This window comes from Crocuta crocuta, unplaced genomic scaffold (genome assembly GCF_008692635.1).
Source record: "Crocuta crocuta isolate KB4526 unplaced genomic scaffold, BGI_CrCroc_1.0 scaffold231, whole genome shotgun sequence".
In the NCBI taxonomy this organism is placed as follows: domain Eukaryota; kingdom Metazoa; phylum Chordata; class Mammalia; order Carnivora; family Hyaenidae; genus Crocuta; species Crocuta crocuta.
This window is the reverse complement of record NW_027528357.1, coordinates 4,439,911-4,457,936: the sequence shown is the minus strand read 5'-3', so window position 1 is coordinate 4,457,936 and position 18,026 is coordinate 4,439,911. Positions and strand designations below refer to the sequence as shown.

Genomic DNA, 18,026 nt, shown 5'->3' with positions numbered 1-18,026 from the left:
ATTTCTCTGCATGGTTCTTTCCTTTTTAGACCTAGAAGACTGAGGCCTTGAATCGGCTCAACCGTAATGTATTCCCTCCTGACTCTCTCACATACCTTGCCTTACAAGGTATGATTTCAGGCACCCTGTGAATTTCCCCTCCCCACGAAACTCTCCCACACATACATTCATTGGACATTTACTTTCTGTTGTGCCCCCACTATGTGCCTACTTGAGACAAAGAAGACACAGCAGTAAACAAAATAGATTCTGTAAAGGATCTGCCTTCATAGAGCTTACATTGTGGGGGCAGGAGGTAGTGGACAGACAACAAACAGATGAGATCATGACAGACTGTGTTAGTAGCACAAAGAGAAGAACAGTGTGATGTGGGAATACCTGGAGGAGGCCCCTGCAGAGGGTGGGCAGCGAGGGCTTGCTCAAGAGTTAGATTTGAACTGCACCGGAAGCACGAGATGCAGGTGCCAAATGCTGGGAGAGACCTCTTCCTTTGCCTAAGGCCTTGAAGGCTTATCCTTGAAGCTATCATCCTTCATTTGTTTTTGTTTTTGTTTTTGTTTTTGTGTTTTTGTTATGAGAAGGTTTAGAGAAGGCAGCCAGATGAACGTGCTAAGTACCTGAGGAGGAGGCAACACTACCAAGGGCACACAGTAGCTCAGAATCAGGAAGGGGGACAATGGACAATACCAAACAAACAATTGACCTACCGCACAACTTTGCCTAGTGTTGGCATGTTCATCACATACTCTTTTGCTATACCTTATGCACCTAATTTTGTGCATGATAGATTAATGACTGAGCATTATCATCTACCATGGTGGGTGCAACACTCATGCCCCAAAAGGTCGACCTGGGGTTATGTGGGGGCGGGGGAGGGGGCGCTTGGGACCTGACTGGCAATGACTTGGCTCTGGGGAGAGAGCTAAGGTCAGGGTGAGAGGGAACAGGGCCAAGTAGGGCTGGGAAAATAAACAGAAGACATATGGTCAAGAACGAGTGGATGGACTGGGAGCCAAGTTGGGGGCGGGGGTGAAAGGAGCACTGAGCAAAAGTTGGTGCCCTGAGGAAACCAGCCAAGTGCTGTGGCATGGGAATGAGCCCTGGGTCATTGAAATTATTTTCAGAGCATGGACCAAGCCACCCACTGTTTGAAACAGATGGACATTTAGGCAAATACAATCAGCTATAATCAGCTGCACTTCTGACCATAAGAAGAAATGTATGCCTGGTGTGTGTGTGTGTGTGTGTGTGTGTGTGTGTGTGTGTGTGTGTGTGTAAGGCCTTAGCTTTTTACTCTTTCGATATATACAGCTGAGTTTTGTATTGGTGAACATCACACATGCCACCAGGAACTGTTTTAGGATTCAAAAATTTCTTCATTCTTGGGATAAAAGCCAAGTTTCCAAGTCACTTCAGGGCCGTAACTATTGACTCATTAATTCCAAGTTTAAAAAAAAAAAATCTATATATGCTGTTTTGAAAGTTGCATGTATTTGTTTTGTCTACTTAGAATATTGTGCAGTCAGGCTAAGTCAGGCACCTACTGAATAGTATCTGACGGGGTGCAGGCAGGTAATGACATGGCTGTTAAAATAGAGGAAGGGGCGCCTGGGTGACTCCGTCGGTTAAAGATCCAACTTTGGCTTGGGTCATGATCTCACAGTTTGTGAATTCGAGCCCTGCATCAGGCTCTATGCTGACAGCTCAGAGTGTGGAGCCTGCTTTGGATTCTGTGTCCCCCTCTGTCTCTGTCCCTCCCCGCTCATACTCTGTCTCTCTCTCAAAAATAAACATTAAGATATTTTTTTAAAAAAAATAGAGGTGGATTTTCAAGGCTACTTATAGAATCTCCTTTTGCAGGTGGTTGGAGAAATCTTTTAGTCATTCTATTAAAAAAATTTTTTAATGTTTATCTTTGAGAGAGAGAGAGAGACAGAGTGTAAGTGGGGTAGAGGGTCAGAGAGAGAGGGAGACACAGAATCTGAAGCAGGCTCCAGTCCCCTAGCTATCAGCACAGAGCCCCATGCGGGGCTCGAAGTCAGAAACCCATGAGATCATGACCTGAGCCAAAGTCAGACGCTTAACCAATTAAGCCACCTAGGTGCCCCTTAATCATTCTGTTTTTAAGAAAAATAGTACTTGGGAGGCACCTGGGAGCCTCAATCAGTTAAGCGTCTGACTCCTGATTTTGGCGTCTGACTCCTGATTTTGGCTCAGGTCATGATCCCAGGGTCATGGGATTGAGCCCTGCATCAGCCTTTGTGCTGAGCCTGGAACCTGCTTAAGATGCATATTCTCTCTCTATCCCCCCTNCCCCCACATGAGCACTCTCTCTGTTTCTCAAAAAAAGAAATGTATTTGGGATATATGGTAGGGATCCGGTAAAAGCAACTTTAATCTGTTTTTAAAAGTAATAGTTAATGGTAAAAGATAGGAGCACCGTGAAAAAAGAGTATTTTCTGTTCACTCTTACTGAGAGGTGGCAGTTATTAGCTAGAGTTAAGACTTCTGAGTGTTGGGGCGCNTAAGTGAAACTTTGTGCACACATTAAAAGCATTATCATTGAGCGATGATAGATACTGAAGAGCGCATTAATAATTGCAGTGGTAGGCTGCCTAGAAAAGCCTGGAATAACAAGCAGGCAACTCCATCCCCTGATAAAGCTCCTGTTTGATCCAGCGTTTCTCCAAGCAGCTTAATATTAAAGCTTCCTCTTGTTGGTTTTCTTCACTAGCTCTGCATGGTGAATAGCCTAATCTTGAGAAAATACATCACAATATCTGCTTTAACAAAATGAGTATTTTATTATCGTGGCCACATCCCGGTGTCTGTCCGAGGTCAGTGCTGTGCTCAACTCTGCTCCCCGGGCAGTGGAGCCCCCCTGGGGGAGGGGGGGACCCGTGCCCAAGGGAGCTGGCCTCTCCTCTCGTTGTGTGTCTAATCCCATGCCAGTGTCACACCTGTGAGAATAAAACAGATGCGCGTCTGCCCACGGTGGCTTAAGCGCGTGATTAGTACCTGAAGACAATAAGTGACCTCTTAAATTCTCATCCCAGCCCTACAATTCATGTATCCGTCAGTTATTCCACAAGTTAAATGGACGCTCTAACACCCAACTTTAAATGAAACTCAGTACGGGTTCTGCGATGTCTCTCCAGAGAGACTTCCTCTTGTCAGGGTCTGTCTTTCAGAGATACCCGCTCTGACTCTGGCCTCACTTGTTCCTGTTCTCCCTCCTCGAACAAATACTGTGTCCCTGCCCCCACATTTCAGGTCACAAGTAAAGAGAAAGTGATGAATTGAGAATTATCTGGAGATAGTCTTTCCTTGGTGGAATGTTTAAATCCTACCCCTCACGGTATTGAATCTAGAGAATGAGTTATGCACAGCTGAAAAGCAGGGAAGTTTCTGGTTCAGGGGACACATTTACTCGTCACTCCCTGCTGATGCCAGTTCATTATGAGGGACAGACACGGGGAGATTTCACATCCGCCTTTTGTTAGGGAGGGAGTCAGGAAGGAGGCACTCAGGCAGAGTCTCTTCGTGGAGCGTTGTTACAAGGCTTTTCAAACAAAAACTCACTGATTTAAGTGTCTCCTGTGGGACTGAATCTCTTTGCCCCTCAGATTGAGTTGATAACATAGATTCTAATGCAGAAGTGGTCTTGGAGAACAACCTTCGGGATTTATTCCTTTGGCTTAGTATTTTCAGACTATTTACAGGTTATTTTAGAACTATGCCACTTGTAAGAGAAGGAAATATGCAGTGTTATACCAGTGATTGGCTAAATCTCTTTGTAAATGTTTATGATATTTGTTAAAGCTTTGAAGTATTTGCAAAATGGGCATTTTTGTTAACATGACACAATTATTTCTGAATCAAAAGCTGTGCGTGCAGGTATATTTGAAATGTCCTACTCCTCCGCCCACCCTTTACCTGGTAAGTAGGAATAGGCCAGCCTTGACAGACCTTAAAAACTGACAGACCTTTAGTTCCAATCTTAGTGTGAGATTGGAACTAAAAGTGAGGCCTTGACCTGGACCAAGTATAAGTCCAATGATTGGTACAGAAGAGGTGTTCTTAGGGTGCCTGGGTGGCTTAGTTGGTTAAGCGTCCGACTTGGGCTCAAGTCATGATCTCACGGTTTGTGAGTTCAAGCCCCACGTTGGGCTTTGTGCTGACAGTTCAGAGCCTGGAGCCCACTTCACGTTCTGTGTCTCCCTCTCTCTCTGCCCTTCCCTCGCTCATACTTGATCTATCAAAAATAAGTAAATGTTAAAAAAAATGTTTAAAAAAAAAAAGGTGTTCTCCTGGCTCACAGGTGTTTCTTCCCCCTTGGCATGTTGTATGGAGACACGGTACAAACAACATCTGAGACACTTTGAAAGGAACATTAATGCTTGATCAGCAGGACATGGCTTCCTGTGAAGCTGTGATCTCTTTAAGCATGAGTGAAGAAACCGCTTGGGGTGTGGATTATTATAAGGGCTTCAGAAATCCTTATGTGCTCAAACTCCAGTAAGTTTCTTAGGTGAAAGAAAAATCCCCATTATTCTTTGTACCTCTTTTCCAGGCTGCTCTTTGTTTTCATTTATGTGAAATCAGGCGAAGGGTGAATTGCATATGTTTAGCTGCATATTTACTAGAATATACTAGTAGAGGTATATTCTCCCAGTGATGGGGGAGCATGTTGAAAATAGAGATTGTTATGAGAGAGAAGACAGTCACAAATATGGGTATAGCTGTCAGATGTCAGTATAAAATGTGTGAATGGAATGTATTGGCATAGCGTGGGTTCAATTTTCAGAACCTTTTATGTTGAAGGCGAAGTTACCAATTGCATTCCGACTCCTTTAGGGAGTGGCATAAAGAAGGTAACTTATGTCAGGAAGGTATTCTAATGGTTCTGCTTTGGAATGGGTTTGGGTTCAATCTAAGCCAAATAGAGCCTCCTCACAGAGCAGCAGACAGTAGTCAACCCTTTAGAGAGGGCTGCTCTTCTGCAGATGGTCGCGGCTAAACTTGGGAAGCCTGGCAGACTCAGATGTTAGTTGTAGGGGGAAGAAATCAAAATCAAAATAAGTTCCACATGCTTCCTTCCCCAAATTAATTCCTCAAACTCTTCTCCTTATAGCCGCACACCCAAAACAGGACCAGAGCCAGGATCCTGGGACACCTGGCTTATCCTGAGCCTTGCCCAAAGAAACAGTATTTCCTTCAAAAAGGAGTGATCAGTCCATGTGTGAAGGGAGGAAATGAGAAGTAGCTGCCTCCCACCCCCACCCCCCACGTATGGCTGTGATTTATTTGTAAGGGTTAGGGTGGGGCCGAGAGACAAAATGAATTATGGAAGAAATAATTTCACTTAAGGGCCACACATGATGTTAGAGGACATCTTCTGTATTTGTCAAATTTTAGGGAGACGCTTGTCTGGAATAATTCACAAACCTTGTCAAATTTGTTCTTGGACAACAAAATTGTAGGATATTTTGTAATGAGTTTCAGGGGCCTGTGACTGGGAAGGTGATAGAATTCATGCTTTGATTTCCATGGTGTGGGGCTTGCCAAGTCTTCATCCAGGCTTTGCTCAGTAGGCAAACTCAAGTCTGTCCCATAAAATTCCGTTGGTCTCGGTAAGCAGAAATGCACTTTCTATTTTATATGGTTGAATAACTGCTGCAAAGCATAGACTGGCTGTACCTCTCCCCTGCCCGCCACCACTTGTTGAATACAGACACAAAATCAACACATTGGCCCCAGGCTGAGGCTGTCTTTTTTCTGAAGTCACTATCCATGGACAAGTCAGAACCGTGACTTTGCCTGCTGGAGGTACACAGGGATTTCTGTTTTTCTGTATGTTTGTCTTTCTCCTGATGGCAAAATAGATTTATAGCCAGCTTTTCAGAAAGACCATCCAGATATCATGAAAACTGTGTATTAACATTGTGATTATTGGTTTATTTTTAGGTAGAACAGTGAACACAAATTCATTTTAAAATTTAAATGCCATGTCAAACTATGGTGGCCCAGAGACCATCATGCTTCAGAATTGTCCTTTATCTACTTTCAGTGGTGCTGTACTTACCAGATTTTAGACACACAGTGATCTGGTTAAAAATATGACTGAAAGCCACAAAGTAGAGGGCAATGCTTTGACTTCCTTTTCTGCAAGGATGGCACAGAGAGAAGTGTTTATGGCCCAGAGACCAGATTGCAGGTTATAGAAGAATAAATTGTTTCTGTGTGAAAGACATGCTGAAGATCCAAACAGAATAAACCTTGCACAGTGCATTCACTTTACTCTGTAGAATTTGGTATTACTTACCTTTATTAGCCATTTATTTTTCTTGACTGAGTCTTAGGAAATTAGTAAACTTAAAATTAGTATTTTGAAGGGCACCTGGCTGGGTCGGTTGGTGGACCATGTAACTCTTGAACTCAGAGTTGTAGGTGTGAGCCCCACGTAGGGTATAGAGATTACATAAAAAAATCTCTTAAAACTTATTTTGAATTTTTTAAAATTGAAATGTAATTGACATGCAGTATTCTACTCATTTCAAGTGTACAATGTAGTGATTTGACATTTGTGTAGATTTGGAACTGATCACAATGTCTAGTTAATATCTGTCACTATACAAAGTTAGTACAATATTATTTGTATTCCCCATGCTGTATATTACATCCCCAGAACTTATAACTGGAAATTTGTACCTCCTGACCCCTTGGCCCATTTCACAGGTGACCCTTCTTTCCCGTCTAGCAATTGCCACTGTATTCACTCTAGGAGTCTGGGTTTTGTTTTCTTATAAGTGAAATCATTTGTCACTCACACTTAAATGAAAATAGTTGTCTTTTCTGTCTGATTAAGGTAAAACTCTCAGAGTCTCAAATGACAAGATTTCCTTTTTTGTGGCTAAGTAGCTCTGGTGTGTACGTGTATGTGTGTATCACGTCTTTATCTTCATGGACACGTAGCTTGTCCCCTGTCTGGGCTATTATAAGTAATGTTGCAGTGAAATAGGGGTGCATATGTCTTTTCAAATTAGTATTTTTTACTCTTTGGATAAACACCCAGAGGTGGAATTGCTGGATCACAAGATAGTTCTATTTTTATTTTTTTGAGGAACTCCATAGTATTTTCCATGGTGGCTGTGCCAATTGATTCCCACCGACAGTGTGTGTGGATCCCTTTTCTCCACATCCTCATCAACACTTGTTATTTCTTGTCTTTATGATGCTGGCCATCCTAACAGGTGTGCAGTGATCTCTTATCATGGTTTTGATTTTCATTCCCCTGATGATTCATGATGGGCATCGTCAGAAAGATTGAGTACCTTTTTGTGTGCCTGTTGGTCATCTCTATGTCCTGGGGAAAAAATGTCTATTCAGTTCCTCTGTCCATTTTTTAATTGGATTAGTTTGTTGTTACTGAGTTGTAGAAGTTTTTGATATATTTTGGATATTAACCCCTTATTAGTTAAATCATTTACAGATGTCTTCTCCCATTCAGTAAATTGCCTTTTCATTTCGTTGATGGTTTGCTTTGTTGTGCAGCACCTTTTTAGTTCCATGTAGTCACACTCAGCTATCATTGCTTTTGTGGTCCTGGTCTTTGGAGTCACATCTGGAGAAGAAGGAAAAAAAAAAAAACCACAATGTTAAGAGCAACAAACTTACCACCTGTTCTCTTCTAGGAGTTTTATGCTTTTACATCCTATATTGAACTCTGTAATCCATTTTAAGTTCATGTTTGCATATGGGTTAGGTAGTGGTCCAAGTTTTATTTGCAGGTAGCTGTCCAGTTTTCCTATCACCATTTCATGGAAGAGATGGTCTTTCCCTGTTGTATATTCTTACCTCCTTTGTCTTAAATTAATTGATCTTACATATATGTGTAGGTTTATTTCTGGGCTCCCTATTCTGTTCCATTGCTTTGTGTGTCTTTTAAAAAAAAATTTTAGAGGGGCGCCTGGGTGGCTTAGTCGGTTAAGCGTCCGACTTTCGCTTAGGTCATGATCTCGCGGTTCGTGGGTTTGAGCCCCGCGTCGGGCTCTGTGCTGACTGCCAGCTCAGAGCCTGGAGCCTGTTTCAGTCTGTGACTCCCTCTCTCTCTGACCCTCCCCTGTTCACGCTGTCTCTCTCTCTCTCTCTCTCTCCTAGAAATAAATAAAACATTTAGAAAAAAAAAATATTAAAAAAAAAAATTTTAGGGGCGCCTGGGTGGCTTAGTCGGTTAAGCGTCCGACTTTCACTTAGGTCATGATCTCGTGGTTTGTGGGTTCGAGCCCCGCGTCGTGCTCTGTGCTGACTGCCAGCTCGGAGCCTGGAGCCTATTTCAGAGTCTGTATCTCCCTCTCTCTCTGCCCTCCCCTGCTCACGCTGTCTCTCTCTCTCTCTCTCTCCTAGAAATAAAAATATTTAAAAAAGAAATTTTTAGGGGTGCCTGGGTGGTTCAGTAGTTTAAGCGTCCGACTTCAGCTGAGGTCGTGATCTCACAGTTCGTGGTAGCCCTGTGTCAGACTCTGTGCTGACAGCTAGCTCAGAGCCTGGAGTCTACTTCAGATTCTGTATCTCCCTCTCTCTCTGACCCTCCAACGCTGTCTCTCTCTCTCTCTCTCTCTCTCTCTCACAAATAAATAAAAACATTAAAAAAAATTTTTTTTTAATTTTTTAAATGTTTATTTTTAAGAGAGCATGAGCAGAGGATCCTAAGTGGACTCTGCGCTAATAGCAGCGAGCCCAATGTGGGGCTCAAACTCAACAACCTGTGAGATCATAACGTGGACCAAAGTTGGACGCTCAATCAACTGAGCCACCCAGGCACCCCTGTGTGTCTGTTTTATACCAGTAGTATTCTGTTTGGATTAATATAGCTTTGTAATATAGTTTGAAGTCAGGGGGCATGAGGGGTACCTGGGCAGCTTAGTAGGTTGAGCGTCCAACTTTGACTCAGGTCATGATCTCACAACTTGTGGGTACGAGCTCCACAATGGGCTCTGTGCTGATGGAGCCTGCTTTGATTCTGTGTCTCTCTTTCACTCTGCCCCTCCCCCACTCATGCTCTGTCTCTGTCTCTCTCTCTCTTAAGAATAAATAAACATTTAAAAAAATTTTTTAATGGAATCAGGGAGCATGAGACCTCTGGCTTTATTCTTATCTCTCAAGATTGCTTTGGCTTTTGGGGGTCTTCTGTGGATCCATACAATTTTTTATGTTCTAGTTCTATAAAAAATGCCATTGGAATTGCATTGAACCTATAGATTGCTTTGGGTAGTATGGGCATCTTAACAGTATTATTCTGATCCATGAACATCTTTCATCAATGTCTTGTATGAATTATTTTAATTTTCCTACCTTCAAAAAGACTAGGTATCCACATTTTTCAGCGAAGTCCATAATTCCTGCCCTGCTTTCCTCACAGGATTCTTTCAAGGATCAAAATGAGAGCATGAAATCGTTTTAAAATGATAGAAAAATTTCTTGTGTTATTCAAACATTTCTGAATAATCAGGAGCTGGTACTTTTATATTTTAATCTAGATTGGCAGCTAAAAAATTATAATGAAATATTAGGATTTTAGAATGTGTCCACAGAAAAGCTAAGACCATTAAATATACTCTTACCAGCCCTGAGTTTAACACCTGGAAAAAGATCAATTTGCTTCTGTGAACTGTGTGGTCACTTGAAAAAATTAGGCTTGAATATGTTGAAGTTGCACCTGTAGACAAAGAGGGAGCTCAAGGAATTGGGAAGAGAAAAGCATGTATGGCAAAGCAGGAATGGAATTCTTTTTGTGCTTTGGCGCCACCTGACTTACTAGAGGTTAGGAAGAGCACCAGTCCCTCTGCAGAGAGGGGGTCTGGCCCAGCATTCTCCCTCAAAAATCAGAAGGCTTTGCACGTTTGGATGGGGAACTAATAAAGGGAGCAAAAGACAACCACAAAGTGAAATGAATTGTCAGTATGTTGGTGACATTTGGAGGAAGGTAGTTAAGAATATTTTACTCAGCACAGATTGTAAATACAAATTATCTGTATGGTTCCATTGCTATTAGTTTGAAGTAGGTATGGAAATCTATTTCTTTAGTGCATTATCATTGTTTTATTTTAGAAAACCTAAGAAAATAGGAGCATCTGGCTTTCTGAGTTGGTAGAGCATGTGACACTTGATCTTGGGATCATGAGTTCAGACCCCACATTGGGTGTAGAGCTTACTTTTAAAAAAATAAAAAGAAGGAAGGAAAGATTAACCCTCCTTTACTCACCCTTACTCTTGGTCTGCCCTCCATTCTGCTTTTCCCACAGGTCCCCTAATGCAGATTACTCTTACCATTGGGGGTGGGGTGTGTTGTTTCTGGGGACTGCAGCTGTGTTGTTTAGAGAGGGGATGGATAGAGGTTAGAGTGCTGAGTTTAGTAACTAACAGTTTTTCTAAAGGAAAAATCGGGTGCTATTTCATTGTTTATCTGGTCTTCCTAATGAACTCTTTCAAGGTACATAGTGCTTTACTTGCCTTTGTGAGCTGAATGTTTATTTAGCTATTGAAAGATTACTCCCCTTAGGTGAATGTTATCAATAATCACCCAGAGGAGAATAGGAATCATTGACAGAACTTCTAGCAAATGAATGACTTGCTTCCCTCTTCTCATAGCTGCCTGTTCCTTTGTTGCACATTTCTGTTAGGAAACCACAGAACACCTCCACTCACTTGCATGTGGATTATCTATCTAAACCACAGACCCGACTGACTGTTTCTCTCTTGTTTGGTTAGTTGTTTTTTAAATCATCTGGACAAAAAATTTAATCCCAATTTGGCTGGATGTCATCTAGCACAGTTCTGGGCCTCGATGCCTCATCCTGCAACAATACATTGCATAGTAAAGCAAAAGCTTTTCAGTACTGCCTAAAGAAAAAACCATCAGAAACATACATCAACTGCCAAAAGTTATACCAGTAAAAGAAGATTAAGCAGTTCAAAATGTTCTAAATTTTGAATTATCTCTACTAAGGTTTTATATAATTTACATGGTCATACAAAATTGACTAGGTATTAAAAGCAAATGGTTTTGTTTAATAAATGATAGACTAAAACAGCACACCTTATTAACCAGAAACTCAAAAACCTTTCATATGTTGTGGAAAAGCAATACAATGGTCACATTATCTGAAATGCCAGTATCATGAGGTTTTGGGTTTGTGTGTGTGTGTGTGTGTGTGTGTGTATGTGTGTGTGTGTGTGTGTGTGTGTTTAATGGCTTCAGGGGAAGAGAATTTTAGAGATGAGGGTGCTTCTGGGGATGGGTGAATATTTATATTTAAAAATAAAATCTTTATTTAGCCCTGCAAGTAGAAAGCAGATCTTTATTGCTGTAGACTTAATAAGCAGTCCAAATATAAGCCTTTTGTAAATATATAGATTTTTGTGTAAAATGAGATTTTTCTGTCCTATATCACCATGCTTAAAAATATTATTTATCTCTGAATACCATTTGTGACTAAAGAAATAAGGAACCCTTGGAGAAATACTGGTTTTAGGTCTAAGGCGAGAAATGTCCAAGTTGGGCCTGGAACATTTTGTCATCCCAGAAAGCAAGGAAGTTGTCAGAGACTCCCAGGGCCTTGTCAGCAGAACTCAAACCAGCTTGAGTAAGTTCTTACCAGCTTACATCAGGAAAGACATACACTGGTGGGTTGAAACATGGATTGAAACCTACTTGCTAGGAGTTCATAATTATACTTCAAAATTTGAAACCTCATTAGTCATGTTTGGAGACTATTAGAGAACTACCTCATTGTTTTGAAAAAATAGTCAATAAAGTGAATCAGGCATCTGTTCTGTCTTTGTTAATATGCCCAGTACCTCGGAGGGGAAATTTTTCTTTGTAGAGTTATGCTAGGTAATAAATAAAAAATGAATAACAGAATATTACTTTGAAGTCTCTAAACAAATATCATTAATAGCTAACAGTATCCCAAAAGGAGTCAGACATTATGTGCCTCCTGATGGAAGTTCAAACACTGCAATTAAGAAGTCCTGCGTCCAAACCCCCAATTAGAACTTGAATCATATCTGGCCTCCAGATCAAATGACCCATTTATAGGAATATAAGGAACAGAGGAATATGTCAGACGACAGCAATGGCATGCAGTGAGTAAAATCCAGATTTTGGAAACTGTACAAGACAACCTAATTCCTTCAACAAAATATACAGTTTATATATATGTGTGTGTGTGTATATATAAAGTACATATATATGTATATGAAATGGAGAAGAGATCTATAGATAAAAGAAATTTAAAGTACATATCAATGAATCACAATGTATGAATCTTAGTTAAGTCCACATTCAAACAAACTGAAAAAATTATAAGATATTACAATGCATATTTGATATTAAGAAATTATTTTTACTTTGAGATATGATAATGCTATTCGAAGTGTTTTCAAATGTCCTTTTAGAGACACATACTGAAGTCCTCGTATGCAAAATGATAAGATGTTTGGCATTTACTTCAAAATAGACTGGCTTGGGGAATGGAGGATAGGCTTTGGGGTGAAGAGTATTGACTGTAGCTTAGATGGAGTAGACTTGGCTAATGTTGGTAACTGTTGAAGCCAAGAAGTGAATACAACTGGTTTGTTACTCTGTTCTCTCTACTTCCACATGTATCAAAAAACTTCCAAAATAAGTTTTATATATATAAAAATTTTCCAAATAAAAGTTCATACACACATTTTACATAAAGCCATGTTAAGTGTTACATGTTGCACAGAACTAGTAAAATCACAAAGTTTCAACCAGGTTAAAATATTTTTTAAAAAAATTTTGGGGGGGTGCCGCCTGGGTGGCTTAGTCAGTTAAGCGTCCGACTTTCGCTTAGGTCATGATCTTGCGGTTCGTGGGTTCGAGCCCCGCGTCGGGCTCTGTGCTGACTGCCAGCTCAGAGCCTGGAGCCTGTTTCAGAGTCTGTGACTCCCTCTTTCTCTGACCCTCCCCTGCTTACGCTGTCTCTCTCTNAAAAATGTTTTTTTTTTTTTTTGTTTTACTAGTGTACATCTATTAGAATGGCCATACTCTAAAACACTGACAACACCAATGCTGCTGAAGACATGCTGCAACAGGAACTCTCATTGATTGCTGGTGGGAATGCAAAATGGGTACAGCCATTTTGGAAGACATTTTAGCAATTTCTTATAAAAGTAAACATATTCTTATCATATAATCTATCAATAGAACTTTTTGGTATTTACCCAAATGAATTGAAAATTTATGTCCACACAAAAACCTGCACATGGGTGTCTGTAGCAGCTGTATTCATAATTGCCAAAATTTGGGAGCAACCAAGATGCCCGTCAGTTAGTGAGCGATACATTCACAGAGTGTAAAAGAACTAAAAAGAGATGAGCTGTCAAGCCATGAAAAGACATGGAGGAACCTTAAATGCACATGACTAAGTGAAAGAAGCCAATCTGAAAAGGCTACATGCTGTATGATTCCAGCTGTATGACTTTCTGGGAAAGGCAAAACTATGGAAACAGTAAAAAGTTCAGTGGTTGCCAGGGATTGGTGGGAGGAAGGTATGAATCAGCAGAGTAGAGGATTTTTAGAGCAGGAAAACTACTCTGTGTGACAGTACAGTAGTGGATACACGTCATATTGTGTGACAACCCATAGAATATAGGACACCAAGAGTGAACCCTAATGTAAACTATGCACTTCGGGTGATACTGATGTATCAGTGTAGGTTCATTGATTGTAATAAATATACCAACTGATATGGATGTTGATAGTGGGGGAGGTTGTGTGTGGGGACGAGTGGTGGGGTAATATGGGAAAAGTCTGTACTTCCATTGGATTTTGCGGTGAACAGCTCTAAAACAAATAGTTTATTAATTTACAAAAGGGAAACCAATTACTCAGAACTATAGATAAAAAATATTTTGAACAAAACCGTTTCTGTATATGCCACTCTGATGAAAAGTTGGGGAAGTCGGTATCATGAAATGGTCAGAGGAGTATATTAACAAAGTCTTCTTACTCAGTTTCATAAAGGAAAGACTTATGCAGTTAGGTAGTACATATCTTTCAAATTGTTCAGATGTTTTTATACTTTTTGTGAAGGCTTTGTCCATAGCTTAGAGAGTGCCAGGCAAGGATTTCTTTTTTCTAATGAAACCTATATGAAGCCTGTTTCTGAAGTGGGTTTTCTCTAAAGCTGATTTTTAAAAAGCTTATAGCTTTTTTTAAAAAAAATATTTATTTCAGAGAGAGAGAAAGACAGCGTGAGCAGGGGAGGGTCAGAGAGAGAGGGAGACACAGAATCTGAAACAGGCTCCAGGCTCTGAGCTAGCTGTCAGCACAGAGCCCGACGCGGGGCTCGAACCCACGAACCATGAGATCATGACCTGAGCCGAAGTCGGACGCTTAACAGACTGAGCACCCAGGCACAGCAAAAAAAGCTTGTAGCTTACCTACTGCCCTGCTTGTGTTACGTGGGGTGGGGGCAGCAGAGGAGTACATACTTGCCTTCGGCAATTTTATTGAAAGCCTACTCTGTGTCTGAACTGAACTAGACACCAGGGGTATATACAAAGAATAAAATGGACAAAATCCCTTCCCCATGGAGCTTATGTCCTGTGTGTCTATGAATAGAGAAAAAGAACAGGAGATAACAATGAATCCTCCTTGATGAAATGGCATTGAGGGGAGCCTGAAAGAAATGAGGGAGAGTGCACCTCAAAACTGGGGAATGGTCCTAGCTGAAGCAACAGCAAATGCAAAAGCCCTGAAGGGGAAGTGAGTTGAAAGTGTCCAAGCCACAGTCACGAGGCTGGTCTGGATGGAGTAAAGTGAGGGAGGGTAGCCGAGAGCAGAATATAGAAAGCCGTGTAAAGCTTGGGAAGAATTTAGGATTGTACTGTGAGATGAGCAAGGATTGGAAGTTTTTTTTTCCAATTTTTTAGAGAGCACACAAGTGGGGGAGAGGGAGAGAGAGAATCTTAAGTAGGCTCCACGCTCAGAAAGGAGCCTGATGTGTGACTCCATCCCATGACCCTGGGATCATGACCTGAGCTGAAATCAAGAGTTGGACACTCAACTGACTGAGCCACCCAGTAGCCCCTGGAGGGTTTTAAATTAAGAGAAGGCATCTGATTTTTGCCAGTAGGATCACTCTGGCTGCTGTGTTGAGAACACGTGGTGAGGGGGCAAGGGTACAAGTTGGGAGGCCAATGAAAAGACTGTTGCCAAACATCAGGTGAGCAGTGACTGAAGTTTGAAAATACTTGGAAAGTAGAGCCAGTAGAATTTGCTGGTGGATTGGATGTGAGGGAAAGGTAGGAGGCAAGAATGGGCGTTACATTTTTAGCCTGACCAACTGGATACAGTGGAGCTCCCGTTTACATCTCCAAAGAGGAGAGCACAAGGAGGCACCGGTTGCAAATGCTTGTAATGAAAGTACCATGAAGTTGTGTATAAAGATAAAGGTGACTGTAGTGCACACCATTAGGGGCCAGATGACTTTTTAATACCACACATAGATTTAAGGATGAAAATGAGACTTTAAATTACATGAGAAAAATCGGTATCTCAGAACCTAAAAGACATGGGAGTCCAGGGGAGGGAGGTGTGAGATAGTACTGCATAACAACACATGAAATTTAGCGGTATCATAACAGACATGTAGAAGAGAAAAGGCTCAGCCAAAGCAGACCTTTTTAGGGTCTGGGCCAGGGTACCTGACCTTGAAATGGGTGTCTTTTATGTTCTGGAGTTAATTTTTTCCTTTTGTCTTTTTCTAGTTGGGGAATGGCGGTCAATGTGTATTCTACCTCGATAACCCAAGAGACTATGAGCAGACATGACATCATCGCATGGGTTAATGACATAGTATCGTTAAACTACACAAAAGTGGAACAGCTCTGTTCAGGTAAGAGATTATTTTATTAAGCATGTGTTCACCTAAATGTTTACTGCTATCCTGTGGAATATTAGTTTATGAACCACAGATGATACATCTTGGATGGGGAGAATATTTATCAGTACTGATACATAATTAAAGGGGGGAAAACTCAGATATAACTAAGAAATGTGTATGGGGGATGATACTGGGCATCTAAGAGCATAGAGCCGCCTCAGTGCATATTACGAATGGCTTCTGTAATGCCTTCTCATGGGTCTTTTAGCCTCTTCCCTGTCATCCTGTCAGCCACCACGCATGTATTCCTAAAACACAAGTTGGCTTATAATCCCTTCTTTTAAAAATCTTCCAGACACCACGTTGTCCTTCCTACGAGATAAAATTCATTCTTTTGCATGACTGATGAAGTCCTTTGTGTTCTTGCTGCATCCTGTCTCTGCAGTTTCTACATCTACACCACCCGCCCCCCGCCATCCTGCCTGCCCCCCGGTGCCTCAGTCCCACAACATACTCTTTGTTCCCTACAGACGGCCTTTCGAATCCCGTAACTTGTTTTCATGCTTCTTTTGCTGAGAAGGTCTTTCTTCTTCTCTTCATTTGTGTTAACATCTCATTCACACTTTAAAATCCAACTCAGTTGCCGCCCTGCTGAAGGGTTTCCCAGATCTCCCGAAAACACTGTGCCCACTCTTCCAGAGTACACTTAACCACGCTGTCAGAAGGTCCAGCTCCCACTCCCCTGAAGGGACCAGGAGTCCTTAAGGACAGGACTGTGTTTTATTCTTCGTCACATTCCTGAGGTGGCACCATGCGTGGTATGAAGTAGGTCTGCGGGGAATACGTGTCGAATTTAAGAAAAAATAAGTAAGATTTAACTTGGATGATAAAGCAAGAGCATGTTATAAAAACATGTAAAGTAACACTTTGGAAATAGGAAGTGTATTCTACTTGTGAACTTAACAGGTAAGAGATTTCCTCTCTGGCTCTGGCATGAAAATGGTATCAGCAGGTTTAGCTGGTGCAGTGTTATCCGTGCAGCAGAAAAACAGATCCTGTCTTTCCTAGTGGGTTTTGCTTTTGACTTGCTGAGGAAAAGCTCAGAGTTTTATGTTAGCAGTTCCCTTGTTAATCACCCAGATCCCTTCAACCTTGTCATTGTTTGTGGTTCCATTTCTCCACAGACCTGGCACATAACTGTTTCCTCAGAAATGCTCCTTTTAGGGGGAATGAAAATCAGTTTGCAACTGCCAGGGGCAAAGACAGAAATGGGTCTTAACTCTCCGAGCGGGTGTATGCACACGTGGATAAGGGGAATGGGGTTGGTTATCAAGAAAAGAGACCAGAAGGAAGGAGTTAGGTGGTAAAGGAGCACATGAACAGCTTTCTCACTAATGACCGGGGAGAGGTTTGCTAGCAAATACAATGAGGGGCCATTTAGGATTTTTAGATAGGGTCGTAATAGATGTTTGAGCAATGTATGTAATTTCTTTGCAGATCTTTCAGATTTCTAATAAGGCAAATGCAAAATTTTAAGCAGAATTTTTGAAAGATTCTTGTGCACTTATCTTAAAGCATCGGTATGCATTTTACAACCGGGTGTAGCTACCTTGCTATCAAGTGTGGCTTGATGACACCTGTGGAAACCATTTTGCTCACCACTGAACAGATAATTTTCATTAAGATGACACCCTGGCTACCTAAGGTCACAAGGTTGATGGTTTGTTCAAAAGAATAAAGTAGATTTAAAGGTTCCTTTCTGCTCTGAGACAGGTTTTACTATAACCTCTGGAGTACAGAGTACAGAGAGTGTTTGTTTTGTTTTGTTGGCTTAAATCATGTTAATTCGTATAGTACAGAGGAGGTCTTTTTTTTTAAAGCAGTAGTTTCCTCAAACTGTGGACCATGTGCATTTATCATCTCCTGTGAGGCTGCTTAAAAATGCAGATTCTTAGGATCCTCGACCTTGTAAACCAGTTATCTCCGGATGTGAAGCCTAAAGTCTGCATTTTGAACAAGCACCCCACGTACTTCTGTGTTGTAGCCAAGAGCTTGCAATGCATTTTAGAGAAACCCCAAACCACTGAAAATGAAGTTAAAATATCCAAA

At 41.3% G+C, this 18,026-nt stretch overlaps 1 protein-coding gene across 3 annotated transcripts in view; it reads left to right on the top strand.

Moving 5' to 3' along the window:
* The window catches only part of MAPRE2 (microtubule associated protein RP/EB family member 2), a 158,970-nt gene that overhangs the window by 77,802 nt on the left and 63,142 nt on the right, over positions 1-18,026 (top strand). For all 3 annotated transcript variants that reach the window (XM_077753813.1, XM_077753812.1, XM_077753811.1), the window contains one exon: positions 15,802-15,929. In XM_077753813.1, coding sequence (XP_077609939.1) covers positions 15,809-15,929 — 121 coding nt within the window. In that variant the 5' untranslated portion in view covers positions 15,802-15,808. The remainder of the gene's footprint in view (positions 1-15,801; positions 15,930-18,026) is intronic.